The sequence below is a fragment of the Muscardinus avellanarius genome, assembly GCF_963383645.1.
Source record: "Muscardinus avellanarius genome assembly, chromosome: 21".
Lineage (NCBI taxonomy): Eukaryota > Metazoa > Chordata > Mammalia > Rodentia > Gliridae > Muscardinus > Muscardinus avellanarius.
The window spans coordinates 22779017-22804489 of record NC_137807.1 but is presented as its reverse complement, the minus strand read 5'-3'; the positions used below and the strand labels follow the sequence as shown (position 1 = coordinate 22804489).

Genomic DNA, 25473 nt, shown 5'->3' with positions numbered 1-25473 from the left:
GCTGGAGGATTTTTTTTTTTTTTTGAGGGTGTGTTGGGGGGGGTAGTGGGTGGACTGTTTCTTCAGTATGAGCATTTGCAGGGCGAGCCCCTTTTGCAAGCAGGAGCTTGGCTCCCCCAGAGAAATATACATCAGGCTACCCTTTCTAAATTTTTTTGTTTTAATTTGCAAAGCGATCATAGCTGGATTAATATAGAGAATACAAGACTGGGAAGAGACTGGAGTTCTTTTGACCCGCTACTTTGGGAACATGTGTTTTCCCAAGCTTGAGAGTTGGATTCTGGAGACTTGCCTCTGCCCTTCCCCCATTAATTCCAAAGAACCTGGAATTCCACTCCGTTCCCTAAGCCCCTGGGATTGTGACCTGTTGCGCCTATCAACTCTCTCTTCTATTGGTTGTCTGAGCTCCAAACTTCTGAGTTGTGGGAAAACTGTCAGATTCCACCCTGTCGCATTTCCTTGCTGATGGGAGTTTTATTTCCTGCTTGCCTTTCTCCCAGGAGATGGTAGAAAGCGATATCTCATCCATGATGTCAGGAATTATTGGAAATTCGGGTCAGAGTCACCTCCCCTCTGCACAGGAGTACAGGTGAGGGCGCCTACTTGAACGGGCTGTGTGTACTTTTTCATTGAGCGGAGTGTTGACATCTGTGGTTTCTGAAACTGTTACTTTGATGCGGTGATTTTGCAGACCTCCACCACGTTGATTTCAGAGCTGGTCTCTCGGAGGGTGTCTGGGCTTATGGCTTGGCACCACGGAACCAATAAATGCCTGCAGTCCCCTCCAAAAGAGGTCCCCTCCTGGGTTAAAGACTGTTTGGATGGACAGCCGAGTGGCCACAGAAGCTTTTGCCTTCCCTTCAGTGGCCCTAGCAGGAATTCTAGGAAATTCTCCTTCCCCAGCTTTCTGGGGAAAATGGGTTTCTCCAGCATTGCTGGATATGGGAGAGTTGTGAACTTCCAGGTGCTTGGGCTGGCTGCGTGACCTCTTGGGAGAGAGCAGGAGGGAAGGGAAGGGCCTGGGGCTCCCCCGCACCCCAGTCTCTCTTCCTTGCGCCCAGGGAGGCCTGACCTGGTCCAGGGCCCCCCTCCCAAAGCAAGCACCAAGTTCAGGTTGAAGAGACGCAGCCCAGACTGAGGCATGGGGGGGCAGGATCCGCCGGCCTGGGAAGAGCCGGCTGTCACCTTGGATCAGCCCTGTTTACCCCGGGGTCTCTGCAACTCCTGGCTGCGCCTGCTGGGACCGTCAGCAGCCCCAATTAGAGGGGGCTCTGCCTTCTAAGACCCGGGGACCCCTCCCCTGCAACCAGTATTTGCAGAGAGCTTGTGGCATGCAGAACTGGGCCCGGTGTTCAGCAGCGTGGGCTCCCCAACCCTCACCTTCCCTGGGCAGACGGAGAAAAGGAAGCCCAGGGAAACAGAGGGGCTTTCCTGGGACCACACAACCAAGGGCCTGTGCACTTCCTTCTGGCGCTAATGGGGCTCAAATAATAATTAGGGGCCGGGGTAGGGGAAGGGCTGTCCACGCTGGCTCCAGAGTCTGCTCCGGTCTAGCCTCTCTGGCCCCATGAAGCTCTCGGAACATCAGGCTCCTTCTCTTTATAATGGGGATAGGAAGAGTACCCGCCCCATGGAGTTGCCATGACAACCAAGTAACCATTTGCCGCCTGTCAATTATATGATCCTGGGCCATTCCACCTCTGAATGCCCATTGGTTTGTGCAGATAAGAATAATTAGAATTACTTCTGGAGGGTTAAATGAGATATTACTTTGGGCACCCAGAAGGCATGGAACAAGTCTATCTCTGCCTCGGGGGGTGGGGGGAACCCACGGGCTTTTCTATCTCCAAGCTATACTCCCAGACCTATTTTATATTTTACTTGGAAACAGGGTCTCACTAAGTTGCTGAGAGCCTCACTAAGTAGCTGAGGCTGGCTTCGAACCCGTGCGATCCTCCTGTCTCAGCCTCCCAAGGGTGGGGATTATAAACGCGGGCTGCCGCGCCCAGCGCCTGTCTCTGCCTCTTAACTGGAAGCTTGTGCGAGGCGGCAGTAACCGCACAAAGATTTGGATTCCTATTCTGACCAAAGACAGCCCCGTTTAGGACCCCAGAGGTCAGACACCTGCCGGTTCCAAGTCCGGCTTTGGACAGTCCCAGGGCTTGCTTGGGTAGCCTCTTCAAATGGGCATGGCTACAGCACATCCCTCCGGCGGTTTGTCAGGGGATAAGGAAATGCATCTTGTGGCCCAATCAGCAATCGCTGGGGTTTCTGAGGCCGCCCTGCCTTGCCCTGCGCAGGCGCTGCCCAGCAGGGGTTCCCCCAGGCTCTGCCCTGCGTGTCAGGGCCAGCCCGGCCACAAACTGTCAGGGGGCCCTGGGCAACCGCTCCTCTCTCAAATCAGGGCAGGCGATGTGCTTCCTCAGTGCGTCCCTGGGTCACTGGCCAGCTGGCAGGGGTGGGGCCGGGGAGGAGGGAGAGACATCCAGAGGTACCAGGGTTCCCTGCCTGTTTGGGTTCGGGGAGGCGTGTCCAGATTACCCGGTATCCCAGGGTATTCAGAAAGCAGAAAAGCAGTCGTAACAGTAACCATAAATGTAGCTGCTGGTGTTTCCTTAATCCTTTGTCCTGGCCCCTCCTGGAACAGGCTCACAGCCATCAGTCTCCTCCCAATCTGCCATCCCACGAGGGGAACACTCTTGGCCTGTCTGATAGACTTGGAAACGCAGAATCAGCCAGTTGCTGTGCGCTGACAAGCGGGGACTTGAAGCCCAAGCTGCCGCACCCGAGTGCATCGCACCCCAGCCCCCTGGCCCGGGGTAGAGTAAATGCACCTTTACCTGGCTGCTGGATGACCCTGGGCAAGTCCCCGCCCCCTCTCTGACCCTTGTTTTTACATCTGTGCAACGGAGCCCAAGTTTGCAGGGCGTGGACGGGTTGTGCACCTGCCGGGGGCCGGGCATTCAGCCAGCCAGTCGGTGGGAGAGTTTTATGATGAGCTTGTGTAGCTTCCAGCTGTTGACATTGTTTTTCTCCCTGAATAATAGCCCAGGAGAAGTTTATGGGCTTCTCCCCGGCCCTCCTACGTCTCCAGAGAACACTCAGGGGGGCACTCGGGCTGCAGGGCCGGCTGCCTCCAGCCCCCATGCAGCCGGTCCCGCAGCCGGGCGCAGGTGGCCGGTGCTCCATCCCCGGGGACCCGCCTCGGCCGTTAACTCTCAATGCCATGCGCAGCGGAGGCGAGGCGGAGGCAGCAGCTGGAGGTGGCGGCCCTGGCCCTGGGGAGCCCGCAGGAGCCAGTGGCCGGGCTCAGGCAGCAAACTGGCAACAGCTTCCCAGCCCATTGTTGTCCATCCGAGCAGGGGACCAGAGTCAGGGACTAGGGGTGGTCCTGACCGCCCAGGCCGTTAAGTAGCAAACACTTCACAGGGGTTGGGCAGGACTTCTTAGCTCAAAGGGCAGAAGGGAAATTCACCCTTCAAAGTACTGAAAAATAGCCGGGCGTGGTGGCGCACGCTTGGAGTCCCCGCGCTTGGGAGGCTGAGACAGGAGATCGCGCAGGTTCGAAGCCAGCCTCAGCTACTGAATGAGGCTCTCAGCAACTTAGACCCTGTTTCCAAATAAATTATAAAATAGGTCAGGGAGTATAGCCTGGAGGCAGGAAAGCCCCTGGGTTCCACCCCCAGTAAAACACACACACACACACACACACTACTGAAAAATAAACTCTTTGCCAGGCAGGAGGTTCAGAAGTCTCAAGCCCAAGAGCCAGGCATAGTTGTGGTATATGCTTGCCATCTCAGTCCTTGGGGGAAGGGGGCTGAGACAGGAGGATCCCAGGTTCAAGGCCAGCCTCAGCAACGTAGTGGGAACCTTCAAAACTGAAAAAGAAAAAACTGGAGCCGGGTGTGGCGGCGCACGCTTGTCATCCTAGTACTTGGGAGGCTGAGTCAGGAGGGTGGCAGGTTCGCGGCCAGCCTCAGCTACTTAGTGAGGCCCTCTGCAACTTAGTTAGACCCTGTTTCAAAATAAAGAATAAAAATAGGACTTTGGGTTTAGCTCAGAGGTATAATGTCCCTAAATTCAATCCCTAGTACCACAAAAAAAGGAAAGAAAATAAATGAAAAGAGGGCTGTGATAGAACACCCCTAGGATCAATCTGTACTACCCACCCCCTCTGCACACGCGCGCGCGCACACACACACACACACACACACACACACACACACACCCTTGTTAAGCACTTACTGTGTGCCAGGCACCCAGTTCCAGAGCTACCATTTCATTTCATCTGTTGAAAACCATGAGACAGGAGCTGTTTCTGCTTCTGGGCAAGGCTGTGGAGCCCCAAAGGCGTACACGTGAGTGGTGTGTGAGGAGTCAGAACTGCACATTACTGACATCTGCCCCAGACTTCAGAACTTATTCTAGAAATCAGGCCCAACGCGTTCCTTTCGCAGATGGAGGAACTGAGTCCTGGGCCCTCCACTTCTCTCGGGGCTGAGGGGTCCCCCGTACTGGTTCCCTTCCTGATGTCCCCCTCCCCAGAGTCTAGTCCCCCGCCCTCAGAGTTGAGGAGACCTGCGAGACTTCCCCCCCCCAAAAAAAATGGTGATTTTTCTCATCTGTGAACTGCTGTGTCAGCACAGGGCAGACACGTACTAAATATTTATTAGAGGGACGAATGGATAATTATCACAGAACTCAAACAGGAAACCTCCTGGGGACCCCCACGCTGTGGGGGCAAGGCTAGCCTCACAGGACGCCCCGCCCATCTGTCCTCACCGGGGGCGGAGCTAGCCTCATAGGAGGCTCCGCCCACTCGGCCTCGCAGGGGCGGGGCTAGCCTCACAGGAGGCTCCGCCCATCTGTCCTCGCGGGGGGCGGGGCTAGCCTCACAGGAGGCTCCGCCCATCCGGCCTCGCAGGGGCGGGGTTCTGCCGGGAGGGAGGAGGTGACCATCCCAACACCTGCACCTGCTCCATCCTCAAGACAGGTAGGGCAGAGACGCAGCTACCTCCTGGGCAGGGAAGAGAGGTAGCCTGTCTGGGGTCCTGTCATCTTTCAAGGGCTTGCAATTCCATGCCCCAGAGACACACAGGAGTGTACATAAAGTTCCAAACCAGCTATTGTTTTTTGTTCTCTGCAGGAAAAAAAAAAAAAAGAAAAAAGATTTTTTGTTGTTGTTTGGTTTGGTTTTGTTTGGTTTTGGTTTTGGTTTTCTTTGCAAACTCGTAACCAAATCGTATTACATTGTATCCGCGCTTGGCCCAGCTGAGAATTCTGAGCTTGCTAAGTGGTCTTTCATTTTCTTTTCCAGTGAATGGTTACAAAAGATATGTTAGCTAAATAAATGCCTCCCCCTAAAAGGCTTAGTCCCTTTTTAGTAATGGTTGGGTTGGTTATAACAAACAGGTTTGTGGAGAAGTAACAGTTTCTTACCAACAACCACTTAGGAAGGGGGTGATAACCTTGTAACCAGGTCTGGAAGTGCACAGATCTGATTCCCTCCCTCAGATCATATTTTCTGGGCAATTCCCTGCTGGAGACAGTCCAAGGCAGGAGGAGAGGGCCCAGTGGGAAGTTGGAAAGCAATAGGAAACCTATAATCCCAGTACTTGGGAGTCCAAGATAGGGAGGCCCTCGGCAATTTAGCAAGACATTGTTTCAAAAGAAAAAAAATTAAATAAGACTGGGGTGTAGTTCAGAGGTAGAACTCACCTGGTTTTAATCCCCAGTACCTCCCCCAACAAAAATAGAGAAACGTATGTGGGAGGCTAAGACAGGAGGATCACAGGTTCGAGACCAGCCTCAGCAAATTAGGGAGATGCCCAGTCATTTAGCGAAACCCTGTTTCAAAGTCAAAAATAGGCCAGCGTGGGTGGTGCGTGCCTGTAATCCCTGTACTTGGGAGGCTGAGACAGGAGGATCACAGGCTCGAGGACAGCCTCAGCAAAATACTGAGACTCTCACCAACCTAGTGAGACCCTGTTTCCAAATAAAAATCAAATAGGGCTGCGGGTGTAGTGTGGAGGTGGAATGCCCCTGGGTTCAGTCCCCTGAGGCTGAGGTTTCTGATCTTTTTCTCACATCTGGGAATGATTATTATTCCATTTTACGTATGGGGAAACTGAAGCACCGTGTGGCGAAGTGACTCGCACTAAATCACATGGCTGCCGAGGATGGGACCCAAATTCAAAGTGGATATTCTTCCCTCTTTACAACGGTGGTGTCCACGCTAAGGAACCCCAGGAGAGGAGGTTAGAGGGGGTTCTAGACTCCGGCTGTGGGCCAGATCCCTGCGGAAACCAGGCACGTGTATGTGCCGGCGCAGGCAGCCCCCAAGGTGTTTAACAGGTGCACGGTCACAAGGTCCCCTTAGAACATAGCCACAGAGATGGCCCGTGGGGGTCCAAGTTCTCCTCTGGCGAACAGATACTTTAAGGACAAGCTGGGCATAGTGGTGCATACCTGTAATCCCAGTCCTTGGGAGGCTGAGACAGGAGGTTTGAGGCAATTTAATGAGGCTCTCAGCAACTTAGTGAGACCCTGCTGCAAAATCAAATAAGGCTGGGAGTGTAGCCCAGACGTAGAACACCCTTGGGTTCAATCCCCAGTATAAGAAAGAGAGAGCCGGGCGTGGTGGCGCACACCGTAATCCCCGCGCTTGGGAGGCTGAGACAGGAGGATCGCGCAGGTTCGAAACAGCCTCAGCTACTGAGTGAGGCTCTCGGCAATTTAGTGAGACACTGGCTTATTATTATTATTTATTTTGAAACGGGGTCTCACTTAGTTGTGGAAGGTCTCACTGATTCCAGCTAGCTTGATCTTATTTATTTATTTATTTTATTATCTTTTGCAGTACTGGGGATGGAACCCAGGGGCATTCTACCTCTGAGGGACATCCTCAGCCCTATTTTTTTATTCTTTATTTTGAAATAAGGTCTCACTGAGTTGCAAAGGGCCTAAGTAGTTGAGGCTGGCTGCAAACCTAGCAATCCTCCTGTCTTGGCCTATTGAGTGCTGGGATTACAAGCCTACGCCGCCATGCCCAGCTAGCCTGACCCTTTTTAAAATGCTATGATGAAGCCAGGTGTGGAGGCGCACGCTCGTAATCCCCGCGCTTGGGAGGCTGAGACAGGAGGATCGTGCAGGTTCGAAGCCAACTTCAGCTATCTAGTGAGGCTCTCGGCAACTTAGTGAGACCCTGTTTCCAAATAAAATATAAAAAAGGTCTGGGAGTATAGCCCGGAGGTAGAAAGCCTCTGGGTTCCACCCCCAGTACCACCAAAATAAAATAAAATAAAATGCTATGATGAGCCAGGCGTGGTGGCGCACGCTTGTAATCCCAGGTCTTGGGAGGCTGAGGCAGGAGGATCGCGGTTCGCAGACAGCCCCAGCTACTTAGTGAGGCCCTCCGCAACTCAATGAGACCCTGTTTCAAAATAAAGACTAAAAAATAGGGCAGGAGGTATAGCTCGGAGGTCGAATGCCCCTGGGTTCCGTCCTCAGACCTGAAAAAAAAAAAAAAAAAAAAAACAGGGTCTATGACATTGATTTCATTTTAATGAATTAAGCTGTCCTGCGTGGCTAGTGGCTACGTATCTGAGAGCACAGAGAAGATTCTAGAGTCTTCTAGAATCTTTACTGAGTGCATTTCTTTAGGCAGGGAGAAAAGGCAGGAGCCGTCCCAGGCTCGGAAGTAGAACGCCCCTGGGTTCCATCTCCAGTACCACAAAAAAACAAAACAAACAAACAAAAAAACAAAAACAAAATTTAAAAAACCCTGAGGCTCAGAGAGGGGAGGCTGGTGGGCCCAGGGAGACCAGGACTGAGGCTCTGAACCACCGCACGCACAGCCCGTCAGACACACCCGCTGCCAGAGATTCTGCTCGACATTGGTGCCCTGGACCCCCATTCGTGTACAGCCCCCTGGAGCTTGGCTGGGTCTCTGTCTTGAGAAACCTGCCAGCAGAGACTCTCCCCCATGCCTCCCCAGTGCCAGGCAGAGCCGCAACGGCAATAGGGAGCTACAGCGGGTTCCTGAGGGATGGAGCTCACACCACCAGACCCTGGGAGTTGGCTGTGGGGTGAGGAGGGGAGGCTTAGCTCCTGGTCTCTGCAGGCCCCGAGGACAGATGGCATCCCCCCCCTGGCCTGGGCCCGGCTGTCACTCAGCCAGATGAGGCATAAGCAGGCCGCAGGGGCGGCAGCCAGGGCCACAGAAACAATAGAGGAGACGACGGGGCCATGGGCCACGTGCCACAGGGTAACAGTCGTGCCGACCACACAATGGGCCGACCGCGGCCCCACAGGACGGGGCCGGCTGGGTTTCAAATCGCCGGTGGCCGGGGTGTCCTCCAACGGCGACACGGAGAGCTGCTGCCAGCCTCCCGGGCCCAGGCCTGCAGGCGAGTTAGCAGCGGCCACGGTGATGGTGATCGGGGAGGAAGTGTGTGACCTCGGGGCGCAGCACCCGGAGGAGGAGGAGGAGGGCAGCCCACCCGCCAGCCCCGACACACCTGCTTCCGAAACGTGAACCTTATAATCCCAGCATTCGGGAGGCCGAGATGGAGGATCGCGGTTCGAGGCTAGCCTCGGCTACGTAGCGAGGCCCTTTGCAACTCAGTGAGACCCTGTTTCAAAACTAAAAAGACTAAAAACTAGGGCTGAGGGTATAGCTCAGAGGTACAGTGCCCCTGGGTTCCATCCCTAGTATCAAAAAAAAAAAAAAACCCAACAACAACAAAAAGAATCTGCGGTGCAGCGGTGGGTGTGCCCCAGCCGCCCCACCTGGGTCCCTGCCCCTCACTCCCTGGGATGCGTGACCTTGAGCAAGGTGCTAGTGCTCCGAGCCTCCGTCTCCCCAGCTGTAAACTGAGAATCCAGGTTGAATATCTCTTAGCCAACATGTTTGATACCAGAAGTGTTTCGGGTTTTGGAATACTTGCGTATACCTAAGGAGATGTCTTGGAGGTAGGACCCAAGTCTTAACGTGAAATTCACTCATGTATCAAGTATACCTGACGTGCGTAACCGGAAGACCATTTTATAGAATATTTTGAGAGCACCTGTAGGTGTATCTCTGCTATTCCTTTATTTATTTATTTATTTATTTATTTATTTATTTATTGCGGTTTTGGGGATGGAACCCAGGGGCATTCTATCTCCAAGCTACACTCCCAGTCCTATTTTTTTTTTAATTCTTTCTCTCTTTTTTTTTTTTTTTTTTCTTTTGGTGGTGGTACTGGAGATGGAACCCAGGGGCCTTCTACTTCTGGCTGGGCTACACTCTCAGACCTATTTTATATTTTATTTGGAACCAGGGTCTCTTAAACCAGCTGAGGCTGGCTTCGAACCTGCGCGATCCTCCTGTCTCTGTCGCCCAAGTGCTGGGATTACAAGCGTGCGCCACCACACCCGGCTTTTTCTTTATTTTGAAACAGGGTCTCACTGATTGCAAAGGGCCTCGCTAAGAGCTAAGGCTAGCCTCGAACCACGATCCTCCTGTCTCAGCCTCCTGAACGCTGAGATCAGAAGCGTTCGCCGCCACGCCCGGCTTTGTCTCTGCCACTCCTGAGGGAATCCTTTGTCAACCAAGGTCCAGAATTTATCATTGGCGGTGTTCCATAGGCATTCAGGAAAAGTTCGGAATGTTGCAGGTTTCAGATGTTCAGATGAGGGATACTCAAACTATACTAATAATAATCCTGTCTCCCAGAACACTGGGTGAGGTGGTGGTGGGGGGGGGTTAGATGGCTTAAGACCAAGAAGGATCTGGCCAGTATGAGGTACACAGCAAGTGCTCAATAAACACCATCTTTTTTGTGGTGGGTGCTAAGTAAGATGTGTTTAACGGGTAGGACAGGAATGACCTTGGCTGTGTGGCGTGGATCCTGGGACCGGATTGCCAGCCCCAAGGAAGGGCGGGAGGGAGGGCTGACGGCCTGGGGAGCCGAGAGGCTGGGGGTGCGTCCAGAGGTCAGGGAGGCCCCCCAGCGGCTGGTGGAAGCGCCCCCTCCCGCCCGAGCTCCCCGCTCTCCGCAGGTTCCTGCCTCCCGCTGGCGACGAGGACCTCCCTGGAGACCTGCAGTCGCTGTCCTGGCTCACGGCCGTCGACGTGCCTCGGCTGCAGCAGATGGTGAACGGCCGCGTGGACCTGGGCAGCCCCGGCGGGCCCCACGCACCCCCAGGTAGGCTCTGGCGAGGGGCGACTCCCAGGCGGCCGTGGACGGGGCCCGCTGGCTCTCTGGGGTTCTGTAAAGTGGGACGAACTTGACCCTCCTCAGAGGCATGGGGTCCATCCCGTGTCCCCAGTGGCCCCGGGTGAGCCGAGGTTCCAGAAAAAGTAGAAAACACCCTGAATTTCCGGGACAATTGGCAGATGACGGTTGCTGGGCCGGATGAGGCCGGCTAGAGCAAAAACACTTTTTACATTTTTCAAGGATGAGCAAACAAGGCAGAGATCAGCTGGTTGGCAGGGCCTAAAAATCTGCTGTTGGGCCCGTGGCAAAGGAAATCTGCTGCCCCTTGTCCTAGAAGATTCCGAGGGAATCTTGGCGCACAGTAGGTACTCGGCCGTGGCAGCTAGCTGTAATTTTAGCAAGTGGGTGAAATGCTTAAAGACACAAAAGACTGAAGGGTTGTAAACAAGCAGCAGTCAAAGGTGACCACTGCAGTACATGGAAAGTTCTAGAGTTGAGCCGGGTGTGGGGGCCCAGTTTGTAATCCCAGCGCTCGGGAGGCTGAGACCGGAGGATCGCGGTTCGCAGACGGCCTCAGCTACTTAGTGAGGCCCTCTGCAACTCCGTGAGACCCTGTTTCAAAATAAAGAATAAAAATTAGGGCTGGGGGTGTCACTCAGAGGTGGAATGCCCCTGGGTTCCATCCCTAGTACTGCAAAAAAAGAAAAAAGAAAAAAGAAAGAAAGTTCTAGAGTTGAAGAGTCAATGTCTGGAGCATTTTTCTCATTGAATAACTGGTTACTGAACAAAATAGACACAGCCAGTCACAGTGGTGCACGCCTGTAATCCCAGTACTTGGGAGGCTGAGACAGGAGGATCGCAGGATTGAGACCAGCCTCAGCAGCTTTGCAAGACCCTGTTTCAAAACAAACAAAAATTTAAAAAGGGCTGGGGATGTAGCTGGGAGGATGAATGCCTCTGGTTTCCATCCCCAATAACATAAAACAGAATAAAACCAGACATGCACATGAAACATCAGCAAACATTTTTTTTTTCTGCAAAGGGCTGTAAAATACATGTTTTAGATTTTGTAGGTTATAGGGTCTCTGTCAAAACTACTGAACGCTGCCCGACATGAGCTGTAGGAAAGATGTAAATATGTTGGGGTGGTCGTGAACTAATAAAATTTTATATACAAACCAGGCTGTGGGCCAGACCGGGCCTGCTGGTCAGCCTCCTAAGCTTCACCTGGAAGGCCCGGGTACAGCCATGTGACCCTGGCGAGCACAAACCCCGCTGGTCACTTATCTGCTGTGAAAGTCTTAACAGAACTGCCTGAGCACAGTCGGTGTTCAGTAGATGGCAACACGAGGCCGACCCTCCTGCTCCGCTCTACCACCAGCTTGCAGGGCCCTTGGCTTGATTCAAGGTGACTGCCATAAAGAAGGCCGGTGCGGTGAGAATCGGAGATGGATTAGCCATGTCTGGCTCGGGCCCAGCACGGGAGGGCGGTAGCTCTGCCATCCTGAGCTGACCCTGCGCCTTAGAGGAGCAGGTTTGGCAAAGGCGGGAGAAGGTACAAAGGCCTCTACACCTAAACCTAGAGGCACCCAGGAGCGTGAGAGCCTTTGGAGGACAAATGGTGAACACGGAATTGGTGGTTTAGCTTCATGAAGTACAGAAACCAAAGTATTACATCCTTTTTCTCTTCCTCTTACTTATTTATGTATTTATGTATTTATTTATTTTTCTTGTGGCACTGGAGATTGAACCCAAGAATATTCTACCTCTGAGCTATACCCCCAGCCCCCTTTATTTTATTTATTATTTATTTTGGTGGTACCGCGGGTAGAACCCAGAGGCTTTCTACCTCCGGGCTATGCTCCCAGATCTATTTTATATTTTACTTGGAAACAGGGTCTCACTAAGTTCCTGAGGGCCTCACTAAGTAGCTAGGGCTGGCTTCAAACCTGTGCGATCCTCCTGTCTCAGCCTCCCAAGGGCTGGGATTATGAGTGTGCGCCACCATGCCCAGCCCCCAGTTTTTAAAAATTTTCATCTTGAAGCTGGGTATGGTGGCACACGCTTGTAATCCCAGTATTTGGGATGCTGAGACAGGAGGATCCCAGGTTCATGGACAGCCTCAGCTAATTAGCGAGGCCCTTCACAACTTAGTGAGACCCTGTTTCAAAATAAATAATAAAAAATAAGGCTGGGGGTGTAGCTCAGTTGTGCTAGGAGTGTAGCTTGGAGTTAGAATGCCCCTGGGTTCCATCCCCACTTCTGCAAAAAATAAAAAAAATAAAAAAAGTATTTTGTTTTGAAACAGGGTCTCGCTAGGTTGCTGACGGTCTCCGTACGTTGCTGAAGCTGTCCTTGAACCTGCGGTCCTCCTGTCACGGCCTTCCATGTTCTGGGATGGCCGGTGTGCGCCACCACGCCTAGCTCATTACTTACCACTGATTCACATCTGTTGAGATTTTCTAAAACACCCAGAAATGTGCTAAGCACTAGACAGACCTCTCATTCAACCTTCCGGCACTTTAAAAGTAGGTGGTCTACGGTCAGTCTCGAGCTAAGTAGGTTGTCTACGGTCAGTCTCGAGCGCTCAAGGGCAAATGGGGAAACTGAGGGCTGACCTCAGTGGCAACCCCACTTCTCACCCGTGTACCCCAGCAGAGTGGCTGGGCCAGAGGGTGGGGAGCGGGCTGTCCTTGGCTCAGCCGGGCCACGCCTTCGTCCTCCGTCCTCCAGCCCAGCGGCTCTCTGTGCTCCTCTGCAGGCTCCCTGGCTGGGACGGCTGACCTGCACATGGGAGCCACCCCGGGCCCCCTGCTCCACGGCCCAGCTGGCCTGGCCCCCCGAGGGATGCCGGGCCTGGGCCCCGTCGCCAGCCACAGAGCCAACGTGAGTGCCACCGCGCGGGCCGCGAGCGAGGGGGCTGCCAGCCGCTCTCTGACCCTCTGTCTCCTCCTCTCCTGCCCCTGGCAGATGAGCCAGTTCCCAGCGAGGGGCCACCCGCCTCCCGGCCCGCAGGATGCGCCCCAGCTGTACTCCCGAGCTACCCAGCCGCAGTTCCTGCCGCCCCGCGCACCCCCGCAGGTACAGGGGGCTCGGAGGAGCCCTGGTCTCAGAGGCAGACGCCCGACCTGCCTCTGGCCAGCCAGGGACCTCTCCGAGCCTCAGTTTACCCTCCGGGCATGTGGAGCTAACGTTTCCTACCGTTCCCATGTTGGTCCACCTGGAACTCCAGCTTCAGGGGGAGGCAAGAGGGTGTCGGGGGTTATAAAGCAAGCCCCGCACCGTGGGCGCCCCACCGACCTGTCCTCTCCCCCCTTCCTCCCTCCGCCGCCGCCCCACCTGCTGCGGAAGTGCCCTCCCCCTGCGGGCCTCTACGGCGCCCCGTTTGCGGCGCGGACTCCCTACTCCCAGACCCCCATGGCGGCCCATCCATCCCAGGAACTGCACCCCAAGCACTACCCCAAGCCCATCTACTCCTACAGGTGAGGGGCCCGGCAGCTTGGGAGGGATGAGGGCTGCTTTGGGGTCCTCTCAGACAGCTGGGTGGTGGCTCACACAGATTCCCAGGGGAACTCTTAGGTGGGTGGGACCAGTTCTCAGGAACTTCAGACACACATACCCCATCGCTTTAAAGCTGTGTGGCTTTGAAGAAGTGGCTTGGCCGCTCTGAACCTAGGTTTCTTCAAACGCAAAAAGCCATCACAAGGCCGGGCGTGCTGGCGCACGCTTGTAATCCCAGCATTCAGGAGGTGGAGACCGGAGAATCACGGTTCGTGGACAGCCTCAGCTGCTTAGCAAGGCCCTTCACAACTCAGTGAGACCCTGTATCAAAAATAAAAAGACTAAAAAACAGAGCTGGGGTGTAACTTGAAGATAGAATGCCCCTGGGTTCCATCCCTGGTACTGCCAAAAGAAAAGAAAAAGCCACCACAATCGTAGGATTGTGCATCTCGGGTATCTGGGGAGTCGAGAAGCAGCTATGGTTAGGTCTAAAGGCCTGCAGACATTAATTACAGGGCCGGGGTTCAGAGATTTCCCAAGTCAGCACCTCTGATGCCGGAGCCCGGAGCACGAGGCAGGGCCGGCTCCCTGGCCGAGGGGCCTCGGCCCTAGCCGGGCTCTTCACGGCCTGCCCCCTTCCTGCCCCCAGCTGCCTGATCGCCATGGCCCTGAAGAACAGCAAGACGGGCAGCCTGCCTGTGAGTGAGATTTACAGCTTCATGAAGGAGCACTTCCCCTACTTTAAGGTAGGGTTCCAGCCCGTTGGGGGCACCGGAGCGCCCGTGGCCTCTCCGGCCCCGGTCAGCGGGGGCCACCCTCTGAGGCCCCAGTTACGTCCGTCTGTCTGACAAGAAGAACACACAAACCTATACTCACACGCAGCCACTTAAAAAGGGAAGAGGACATTCGAACCGGGCTCTGAGGGGTGAAGAGGAGTTCACCATACATCTCAGGGGACAAAGGCCAGAAGGACTAGCCTAGTTATTCAGCACAGACTCAGTAAAACAGAATAATGCAGAACACAGACTTGACAGGAGCCGGTCTGAGCCTCAGGATCCTCGCCTAGAGCTAGGAAGAATAATGCCCAGCGAGCAGGTCAGTGAGGCTTCTGATGGAAAGACCCTCGAAGCTGGAGTGGAGGGTTGACCAGTTGTCAGATTGTCTTTTTTTTTTCCCTCTTTCTTTTGCAGTGCTGGGGATGGAACCCGGGGGCATTCTACCTCTGAGCTACACCCCCAGCCCTATTTTTCATTCTCTATTTTGAAACAGGGTCTCACTAAGTTGTGGAGGACGTCACTAAGTAGCTGAGGGTGGCTGGGTTCAATCCCCAGCACCAAAATTAATTAGTTATTAATTAATTAAATTTAAAAATAGGGCTGGGGGTATAGCTCAGAGGTAAAATGCTCCTGGGTCCAATCCCCAGCACTACAATAAATAAATAAATAAATAAAGCCAGGCGTGGTGGCGCACGATTGTAATCCCCACGCTTGGGAGGCCGAGACAGGAGGATCACCCAGGTTCGAAGCCAGCCGCGCTGGCTTAAGAGACCCTGTTTCCAAATAAAAATATAAAATAGGTCTGGGAGTGTAGCCCGGAGGTAGAAGGCCTTCCAGGAACCCCAGTACCACCAAAATAAATTAAATAAATAAATAAATAATAGTGTTTGTAAGCTGGGCATGGTGACACATGCCTGCAATCGCAGTACTTAAGGAGGATCACAGGCCAGGGCCAGCCTCAGCAACCTAGCGAGATTCTCCACAACCAAGGGAGACTCTCTTTCAAAGTAAAAATAAATAAATAAAAAGGGCTGAGGGGCAAAGCTGAGGGAGGATGCTCCCGTCCTGGGTTCGATCCCTGGTACCAAGTAAATAAATAAACAAACGTAAAGGATCTCTGTTTAATACCTGTAACTGGTTATCCCATGGAGGAGCCTCAGCCTCGCCGGCTGCCCAGGCAGGCGTACAGCCGCCCAGGCCTGCGTCTTCCTGCAGGACGCCGGGCCTGGGTCCCTTAGCCACAGTCCCCAGCACTCTGTAGCGCCTGCCTCCAGATGCACGCACCCCTCGCTGTCCTGCTGTGTCCTGCCCGCTGGACCTGGGTCTGCCAGTGCCCAGGGAGGGAGGGGCCGGCGGGGGACCCAAGGGGGGGGGACCCGAGGGGGGACTCGTGGGGGGGACCCGTGGGGGGACTGGGGGGGGACCCGTGGGGGGGACCCGAGGGAGGGACCCGTGGGGGGACCTGATGGGGGGACCCGTGGGGGGACCCGAGGGGGGTCCCCGCAGGGCCCTGAGTGCCCGTGTCGCCCACAGACGGCCCCCGACGGCTGGAAGAACTCGGTGCGCCACAACCTGTCTCTGAACAAGTGCTTCGAGAAGGTGGAGAACAAGGCGAGCGTCTCCTCCCGCAAGGGCTGCCTGTGGGCCCTGAACCTGGCCCGCATCGACAAGATGGAGGAGGAGATGTACAAGTGGAAGAGGAAGGATCTGGCCGCCATTCACCGGAGCATGGCGAACCCGGGTGAGCCGCGCCGGCCTGTGCGCATGCGCACATCGCGTCCTAAGGCCCGGCCCGGGGCGAGGCGTGGGGGTGCAGGGTGAGCCCAGCACTGGGGAGGTCAGAGGATCGCGGTTCGCGGACAGCCTCAGCCACTTAGTGAGGCCCTCTGCAACTCAGTGAGACACTGTTTCTAAATAAAGAATAAAAAATAGGGGCTGGGGGTGTTGCTCGGAGGTAGAATGCCCCCGGGTTCCATCCCTGGTGCCTCAAAATAAACAAATAAACAAACAAATAAATGAATAAATAGGCTGGGCATGGTGGCTCACCCTTGTAATCCCAGCATTCCGGAGGCAGAGACCGTAAGATCCCGTAAGATCCCGGGTCGCAGCCAGCCTCAGCTACTTAGCAAGGCCCTTAGCAACTCAGTGAGAACCTGTTTCAAAATAAATAAGAAAAAGCCGGGCGTGGTGGCGCACGCTTGTAATCCCCACGCTTGGTAGGCGGAGACAGGAGGATCACGCAGGTTCGAAGCCAGCCGCGCGCGCTGGCTTAGGAGACCCTGTTTCCAAATAAAAAATGTAAAAATAGGTCTGGGAGTGTAGCCCCGAGGTAGAAGGGCTTCCAGGAACCCCAGTACCACCACCAAAAAAAAAAAAAATAGGGTTAGGAATGTAGCTCGGAGGTACAGTGCCCCTGGGTTCCATCCCCAGTACCGTAATGCAAAAAATAAAAAATAAAAAATTAGGGCCGGTTTGTAGCATGGAGGTAGAATGCCTCTGGGTTCCATCCCCAGTGATGCAATGCAAAAAAGAAAAGAAAAAAGAAAAGAAAAGAACGTCCCCTGTGTCTGCTCCCGTTACCTACGGCTGGCAGATTGAGGGGCTGGGTCAAACATAGGAAGAGATGGCAGACCTCAATGCCACCCCCAGCTCTCCCCCAGCTCCACAACCCTGGGGCAACGCACCTTCCACCACCGGGCACAGATGTTTAGAATCGTTAGACACATCCGGCGTGGGCATCTCTATGGGCCGTGAGCAGGGACTCTGAAGGGTGGACCAGAAGCAGGGCCACCTCAAGACGAGGAGACTGAGGTTCACAGAGACCCAGAGCTGTGCTGGGTTCCCACGGGCGGTGGTGCCAGGACGTGGATCCAGGCGCAGGCTGGGTGTCGCCCAGGGGGCTCTGAGCCACTCTCTCTTGTCTGCAGAGGAGCTAGACAAGCTGATCTCAGACCGGCCGGAAGGCTGCCGGCGCCCTGGCCAGGCGGGCGAGCCCGAAGCCCTGGCACTGACCCCCGCTGCCACCGTGGCCGTGGCCCACCGCTGCCTGGCCATCTCCCAGCTCCCGCCACAGCCACGAATGACCCTGTCCCTGCAGTCGGTTCCGCTGCACCACCAGGTCCAGCCGCAGGCCCATCTGACCCCCGATTCGCCCGCCCCGGCGCAGACCCCGCCTCTGCACGCCCTGTCGGACCTGGCCTCCGGCCCCCTCTCCCAGCCTGCCTTGGGCAGGGCGCCCGTGGACTTCATCAACATCAGCACTGACATGAGCACAGAGGTGGATGCCCTGGACCCCAGCATCGTGGACTTTGCTCTGCAGGGTGAGGCACGGGGGGGGGGGGGTCCTGGACAGGGACAGTGGGCGGGACAGCGGGCAGGACAGCGGGCAGGACAGTGGGCAGACCCTTTGCCCGCGGCCTTGTGGCCATGGTCACCGCCGGGCACCAGTGCAGTCAGCAATGGACAAGTGCTTGCCGTATTGCAGACCCTGGGGACCAAGCACTCATAAGCATCACCGCATCCCCGACTGTGGTCCCCCAAGGCCACTGCCATTTAATATCCCCTTTCTACTGATGGCGAAGCCAGGAGATGCAAAGCCGCTGGGCCCGGCTCCCCTGGCCAGTCGGCGGCAGCCTGGGGCTTTGGCCTAGGTTGGTCTGTCCGTCTGACCCAAGCTTCGTCATCAGTCAGCCCCTCAACTTAAACGTGCCAGCCTCAAGTCAGGTCTCACTGAGTGAATGAATGGATGAATGACAGGGATGAACGGGCAGGCGCGGGGCCCGAGGGCCCAGGCTCGGACTCCAGGCGGCTGACGTGAGTGTACCCGCCATGTGCCAGCTGGGCCAAGACGCAGACTCCAAGAGTCCTTTGACCCCGCACGCTGTAGCAGGCTCGCGAGTGAGCCGGGGAGTGGGGGTGAGCCCTGTGAAATGGCACCTTCAGACGTCCCCGTGCCATGAAGGGTGCTAAGAAAAGGCAAGTCAGGTCGTGGCCTGCCCTCCCGGCTTCCACCATGATGGCCGTTCAGTGAGGCCCGTCCAGCAGGGCGTGGTGTCCCACGCTTGCAATCCCGGCATTCGGGAGGCTGAGACAGAAGGATCGCAGGCTCGAGACCAGCCTCAGCTACTTAGTGAGACCCTCTGCAACTTAGTGAGACCCTGTTTCAAGATAAAGGATAAAAAATAGGGCTGGGGATGTAGCTCGGAGTTAAAATATCCCTGGGTTCCATCCCCTGTACTAAAAAAAGAAATAATAATGCCTTCCACACATTCTCCTGCTTAGCCCCTGCCACAGCCCTCACAGAGGGGTTTTCTGATCATCTCCATTTTAGTCTGAGGCTCAGAGACGGAAGCAAGTCTCCCAAGGACACACAGCAGGGGCGGGAACAAGCGGCCTTGAACGCCGGGCTGGCACCATCTTCGCTGGCACGCTCTGCGTTTCTTCTCAGACAGGGATTGGAACTTGGGTCTGTGTGTGTGCCGCAAAGCCTGCTCACGCCCATCCTTTTTCTTTGAAAGGGAACCTCTGGGAAGAAATGAAGGATGAAAGCTTTGGCTTGGACACCCTGGGGGCCTTCGGAGACTCCCCGCTTGGCTGTGACCTGGGAGCCTCGAGCCTGACCCCCGTCTCTGGCGGCGACGACCGGTCTTTCCCCGATGTACAAGTGACGGGCCTCTACGCCTCGTACTCCACCCCAGAAAGCGTGTCCTCCTCGGCAGCTACCTCGTCTCCTCAATACCTGGGTGCCCCAGGGAGCAAGCCTATAGCGCTGCTCTGAGCCTCGGCTCCCCGGAGCCCCGCTCAGGCTCTGCAGAGAACTGATTGCACCAGGGAATTCCTGGGATGAAGCTCCCTCTCCTCCTCCCTGAAGGCCTCTCCGGAACCTGGCTGGACAGGAAAGGTTCCTCTAAGCCACCTCCAAGAAGCTTCTAGGCCTTTAGCACAGAGGGCAGCGGGCATGAGCCCAGCCGCCCCGCCCCGCCAGGCCCTGAGGACCAGCTTTTCCAGCCTGACTCCTCCAGCAGGGCTGCTCGGCGACCTGACGGCTCAGCCTGGGACACACGGGAGCACCAAAAACACGCCAGGGGACCGGAGGCCTCGGCTGACTCTTTGAAGCCTCTGCCTCCAAGGATGCGCCATGCCCGGAGAGGGCCGGCCAACCTCGCCACTTCAACTAGGCTACGTCAGAATCTCATAGAGCGGCCTCCGGGAACGCGTCGGCCGCCGGGACCGTGTGCGAATCTGTATTTATTGTGAATCGTCCTCACCAGCTCTGGGAATCCAGTCCGGGAAAGCCGGAAAGAGACTCCATCTTCTGGCGCCCACCGCTGGGCAAGGCTGGCTCCTCGGTAACAGTGACCCAGGCCTCTCACCGGCCCGCTATCGCGGCAGCCGCGGCTTGGTTTTAAAACAAGCAAAGCACTTTTGATACCGTAAAGCGTCTTGTTTTTGTTTTTGTTTTTGAATATTACAGACCGATGTTTTTCTCACGATCCAGTCGAGGTTCAGACATCTTCCCGTGGGCACCTGAGAGGTGCCGGAGCCTGGGGTCTCGGGGAACTTTCTAAGGACCAGTAGGGGGGGTCTGAGAACTCGGGGGGGGGGGCTTCTTGTGCTGGGGTTGAAGACACCCAAGATGGAAAGGCGGCGCATTGGGCCACATACAGCTTACCTCAGGTAGAGCGCACACGGCGGAGTATTTATTGACACTTGTCTGCCTCTCCCTTTGCCCGATGTTAGATACAAAGGTCCCCTAAAGAGCTCGCTTAGTAACGTCTGGAGCTGGTGTAACTGAGCCAGGAGGGTTGTAATTTCAGAAGTGGATAGATCCATTTTATTTTCTGGATTTACCTGGGTGCTACCCAGGAGGCTGTAGGTGGGGCTGCAGGCGGGTCCCTGGGGGTGCAGTGGGTCCTGGGGGGCACAGAACTCCTCAGCCCCTGCCCACCGCTCTCCCTCCACCTCCCGCCGCCAGGCGCTGAAACCCAAGGTCTCCGACTTCTCATGGACTGAGCCTGAAACCGTAAAAAATAAATCTCTTTTCTTTCAACGTTATGTGGCCATTTAGGTGATGGCTGCGAAGTTGTTGATATACCTGATGTCCATTTTTACGTTCCTTCTTCTCTCGTTGCCCGTGACTGGCTCTCCAAGGGGCATGGTCTGAGGGCAGCCGGGTGCGCGGGGGGAGGCAGAGGGCTGGGGCCAGCTCTTCCCATGGAGAGGCGCCCTCCCCGCTCCAGCAGCTGGGTGTGTGGCTCCCATGACTGGGGGTTCCTGAACCCGAGGGCCAGAATGCTCTGGTGGAATAATCAACAGGTCAGCCGACTGCCTGGGCTGTTGGCATTAATTCTCATCTCAAAGGGCCATCTTTAAGTTCTTTCTGATCCTGGAACTTTCTACGGAACGTCACCATCTTTAGACACGGCCCAACAACACCTATTTAACCGGCATGGTTCGGCTGCTTTGGCAATAAGATGTTTAAACTGTTGTTAATGAAGACGCCGGGTTCCAGCGGCACCAGACCCTGTACTATTGAATGACTGTCGCTATTAATAAAGGCTGGACAGCAGTTCTGAGACTCAGGGTGCAGGGGCTTGTGGGTACAGGATCACCCACAGCAACAAACCCAGGCCTTATGACATCAAGTTCCCATTGAAACTGGGCCTGGGCAGCAGGGTGGGAGGGAGGTATAATTATCAAGAAAATTAGCACGGCCAGCATTTACTGCCACCCGCACCTGACAGGATCGTCCAGACAGCAGGTTGTGGATGCATTTACTGCCCCAAGCAGAGTCCTGGAGTCAGGAAAGGGGCTGCCATGAAGAAGACGCACCTACTGTGTGCAGCCCCGTACACCCAGGCGCTGCGGTGAGTGATCTTAGTTCCTGTATCTCGGTTGCAGAAGAAGCAGCCAAGGCTCAGAGGAACCAGTCAGGTTACTAGTCCCCCAAGATAACCGCCTGAGGACCATCACGTGAAAAGCTCAGGAGCCCCAAACAATCTGTTTTTGGTCTCTTAAAGCAGGCAGGCCAGGGGCCAGGGAGGTGTCCTGTCAAGGCAAAAACACCCAGGTTACGGGGCTACCAAAGCCCTATCTGTGCAGGGTCAGAAGTACACCCGAAAGAGCTGGGCGTGGTGGCGCACACTTGTAATACCAGTGCTTGGGAGGCTGAGCCTGGAGGATGGCACAGGTTCGAAGTCAGCCTCAGCTACTCAGTGAGGCTCTCAGCAACTTAGTGAGACCCTGTTTTCAAATAAAGTATAAAAAAATAGGTCTGGGAGTATAGCCCGGAGGTAGAAAGTCTCTGGGTTCCACCCCCAGTACCACACACACACACACACAAAAGTACACCAGAAAGTGTGCAGGAGGGGGCAGAATGAGGCCACTGTCCCGTCCCCAAGGATCTCTCTGGAGCGAGGCAGCTGATACTGGAGAAACGCAGCAATGGCCGCTGCTGGAGCACCTACGGGTAGAGGCGCCCCTGCTGCCACCCGCTGCCCACCAGAGAGTGGACTCAGCAGTCCTGGTCCTACAGCTGGTCCTCCCCTTCTGTGGAAAACCATCCGCTTTCTAGCAACAGAACACGGAAGCTGGTGAGGCTGCTGCCTGACCTTGTTGCTATGACGACAGGAACCGCATCCTAATTCCTGGAACCTGTGGCTATGTCGTGTGACGGGGTGGGGGCATTGAGGATGCAGGAGCGGCTGGCTGGCCTTGGCTAGGGAGAAGGTCCTGGACCACCAAGATGGCCCCTGTTGTCTCCAGCATCCTTATAAGTAAAGGGTAGACAAGAAGGTCTGTGTCCCGTTAAAAGGTAGACAGGAGGGTCCATGTCCCGTGTGAAGGGCCGCATGGCTGGCCTCCAGGAGAGAAGGGCCTCTAGAGTCTAGAAGAGGCAAGAAAGCAGACCCTCCCCTAGCGCCTCCAGAGAGCACAGCGACCCTGCGGACATCTTCATGCCTGCCCAGGGTTGCCCGCTGGATTTCCCACCCCCAGAGCTGTAGGATGGCAGTTTGTGTTGTGTTTGTTTTAAGCAGTACCAGAAATGAAACCCAGGGGCATTCTGCCTCCAGATATACCCCGCCCTATTTTCTTTTCTCTTCTCTCTCTTCTCTTTTCTCTCTCTCTTTTAGTACTAGCGATGAAACCCAGGCCATTCTATCTCCCAGCTACACCCCCAGCCCTATTTTTAATTTATTTTGAAACAAAGTCTCACTGAGTTGCAAAGAGCTTCACTAAAGTATCTGAGGCTGTCTGCAAACCACAATCCTCCTGTCTCAGCCTCCCGAATGCTGGGATTACAAAAGTGCGCCACTACGCACAGCTACAAATTTGCATTTTAAGCGACTGATTTTGTGGAGGTGGCTGTAGCAGCCATGGACAACCAACATGTCCCCATTTTATAGAGGAGGAAACTGAGGTTACTGAGGTTCAGAGGCTGAGCAGCTTGCAGGTGATTTGTGACGGGCAGAGTTGACCCGAGTGTGCTCCCCCACCGCTTACCTCAGATTCTCCTGGGGTCATCCCCCAGTCTGCGGGTGTCCCGGCCCCTTCCCGGGGACCACGCTGCTTGGCTGAGTGTAGGCTCCAGACAGGCAGTTGGTGGGGCTTTAGGGAAGGGATTAAAGACCTAGTTAACAGTGGGGGTTAGGGGGTGGGCCAGGGAGCACCGCTTAGAGCGTGCTGGGGATGACTACAGTGGGACTCCCATCTCCAGCCTCCACCCAAGTCCAGGAGGGGCAGGACTTCAAAGACCAAACAGGCTGCCGAGATGTGGGTGTTAGACTGCACAGAGTGCGGGCCCGGCCAGCCCCACGCCCACCGCCCAGGGCCTCTATGTCCACGAGCTTCATATGCCCTGGACCCTGTCGCCCGGCTCAGCCTCCCAGCGCCTTCCCCAGCCAGCTGCCGGGGACAGGAACGGACACCCCGGAAGAGAGAGGATGACGGGGCTTACCTCTGCACCCGCCTCCTCCGCGCAGGTGCCCGGCCCCGGAGGCCGGGGCATCTCCAGCCTTCTTCCCTCTTAGTCCGTCCCGTAACTGAGTCTCTGATTAACCACGGAAACCTGGTCGAACTTACCGGTTAGTAGAGACTCCTGGGCTTCTCTTTTGGAGGACCTAACCCTCCAGATTCCTCTGTGTGTGGGTAATTCTGAACTGGGAGGGCTGTGCGAGGGCCAGGGTTCACCTGAGTTCCTGGACTTCAGAGTTTCTCCCGCCTCAGCCGCCCCAGTAGCTGGGACTCCAGCCCCATCTAATCCAATGTGTGTGTGTGTGGGGGGGGGGGGGTCTGGGGATGGAACCCAGGGGCATTCTACCTCCAAGCTGCACCCCAGCCCTACTTTTTATTCTTTATTTTGAAACCGGGTCTCACTGAGTTGCAGAGGGCCTCACTAAGTAGCTGAGGCTGTACGCGAACCGTGATCCTCCTGTCTCAGCCTCCTGAATGCCGGGATGACAAGTGTGTGCCACCACGCCCAGATTGATATGAGTTTTTTCACAAGGATCCCCGCTGGATTTGGGGGCCAGAGAAGAGAAGGGTGCGACAATCCCAAGGCAAAGAATATGGAGGGGTCACTGGGTGGTCTAACAGAGACAGCACAGACCCAAGGCCTTAGGCGCCTAGAACATTCTTCCAGCTGGGATGGAGGAGGTCCTCCCGCTTGCATGGCTCAAAACCAAGCTGTGAAGTGGCTCCCAGGACGCGTGAGGAAAGATGACCGGAGCCCGGGTCCCTCCTCCCCGGGGTAGCCTGACCCACCGTTCCTTTCTCTCTTGGCCTCCAGCAGGGTCTGCCACCCCTAGGCTGGGTCTGTGGTGTTTAGGGGGCAACATGGCCGAGTGGAGAGATGGGAGGGAAGGAGGGAGGCAGGGCAGGCAGGACCACGGAGGCAGACACGGGAACTTGAGGGCCCACACAGGTGGGCTCTGCTATCCGCTGGGATGTCCGAACAACTTTTGACTTAAAATTACCCCTGGGCTCCATCCCTTAGAATGGCTCTGACCAAACTAAAGCCCAATCCAAAGAAAACCCTCAGGAAACAAGGGACGCTAGTGAGGATGTGGCGGAATTGGAGTCCTCGTACACTGTTGGTGGGAAAGTATAATCTGGACAACAGTACAGCGGTTCCTCAACAATTAACCAGAGAAAGAACATATGATCCAGGCATCCCCTTCTGGGGCTATATACCCACACTGAAAGCAGGGACTTGAAAAGATATTTGCAAACCCACATCTGTAGCAGCATTGCTCACAACGGCCCAAGGCGGACGCAACCAGTGTTCATCAACAGATGAATGGATAAACAGTGGCATATCCATTCGGTGGAATATTACTCTGCCTTTAAGAGGAAGGGAATTCTGACACACGCTTCAACGTGGATGGGCCTTGAAGACATTGTGGTCAGTAGAATAAACCGGTCACAAAAAGACAAGTACTGTCTGCATCTACTGAGATGAGGGTCCTTTCATAGTCAGGTTCACAGAGACCGGGAGTGGAACAGTGGGTGCCGGGGCCTGGTGGGAACGGGGAGGACAGAATGGGGAGTTCCTGGTTGGTGGGTATGGGGTCTCAGTTTTGCAAAATACAGAGTGTGTTCAAGCTGGGCATGGTGACGCCCAGTACTGGGGAGGCTGAGACAGGAGGATCGCAGTTTGCAGACAGCCTCAGCTACTTGGGTGAGGCCCTCTGCGAATCAGTGAGACCCTGTTTCAAAATAAAAAAATAAAATAGGGGTGGGAGTATAGCTCAGAGGTAGAGCAGCCCTAGGTTCATCCCCAAATATCCCCCCCCCCAAAAGCCAACTGGACCGCCCCTCGCAGTTCTTCGTGGGTAGCTTCTTTTCAGCTTGGCGTGGAAGTCCATATAAATAAGGTCCCCACATCATTTTTTTTGTTTGCGATACTGAGGGTGGAACCCCAGGACACTTACCTCTGAGCGATACCCTCAGCCCTGTTTTTTTTTTTCATTTTTTATTTTTATTTTTTGGTG

At 55.2% G+C, this 25473-nt stretch overlaps 1 protein-coding gene across 1 annotated transcript; it reads left to right on the top strand.

Annotated features, from left to right (window-relative positions):
- Window positions 1-503: 503 nt before the first annotated feature.
- Window positions 504-19259, top strand: FOXN4 (forkhead box N4; the record flags this gene model as incomplete). Its single annotated transcript, XM_080717707.1, has 9 exons — window positions 504-589; window positions 10048-10193; window positions 12967-13091; window positions 13176-13286; window positions 13557-13687; window positions 14356-14452; window positions 16016-16223; window positions 17410-17802; window positions 19000-19259. 9 exons carry the CDS (start codon window positions 504-506, stop codon window positions 19257-19259), a joined length of 1557 nt encoding a protein of 518 aa, XP_080573833.1.
- Window positions 19260-25473: the final 6214 nt, after the last annotated feature.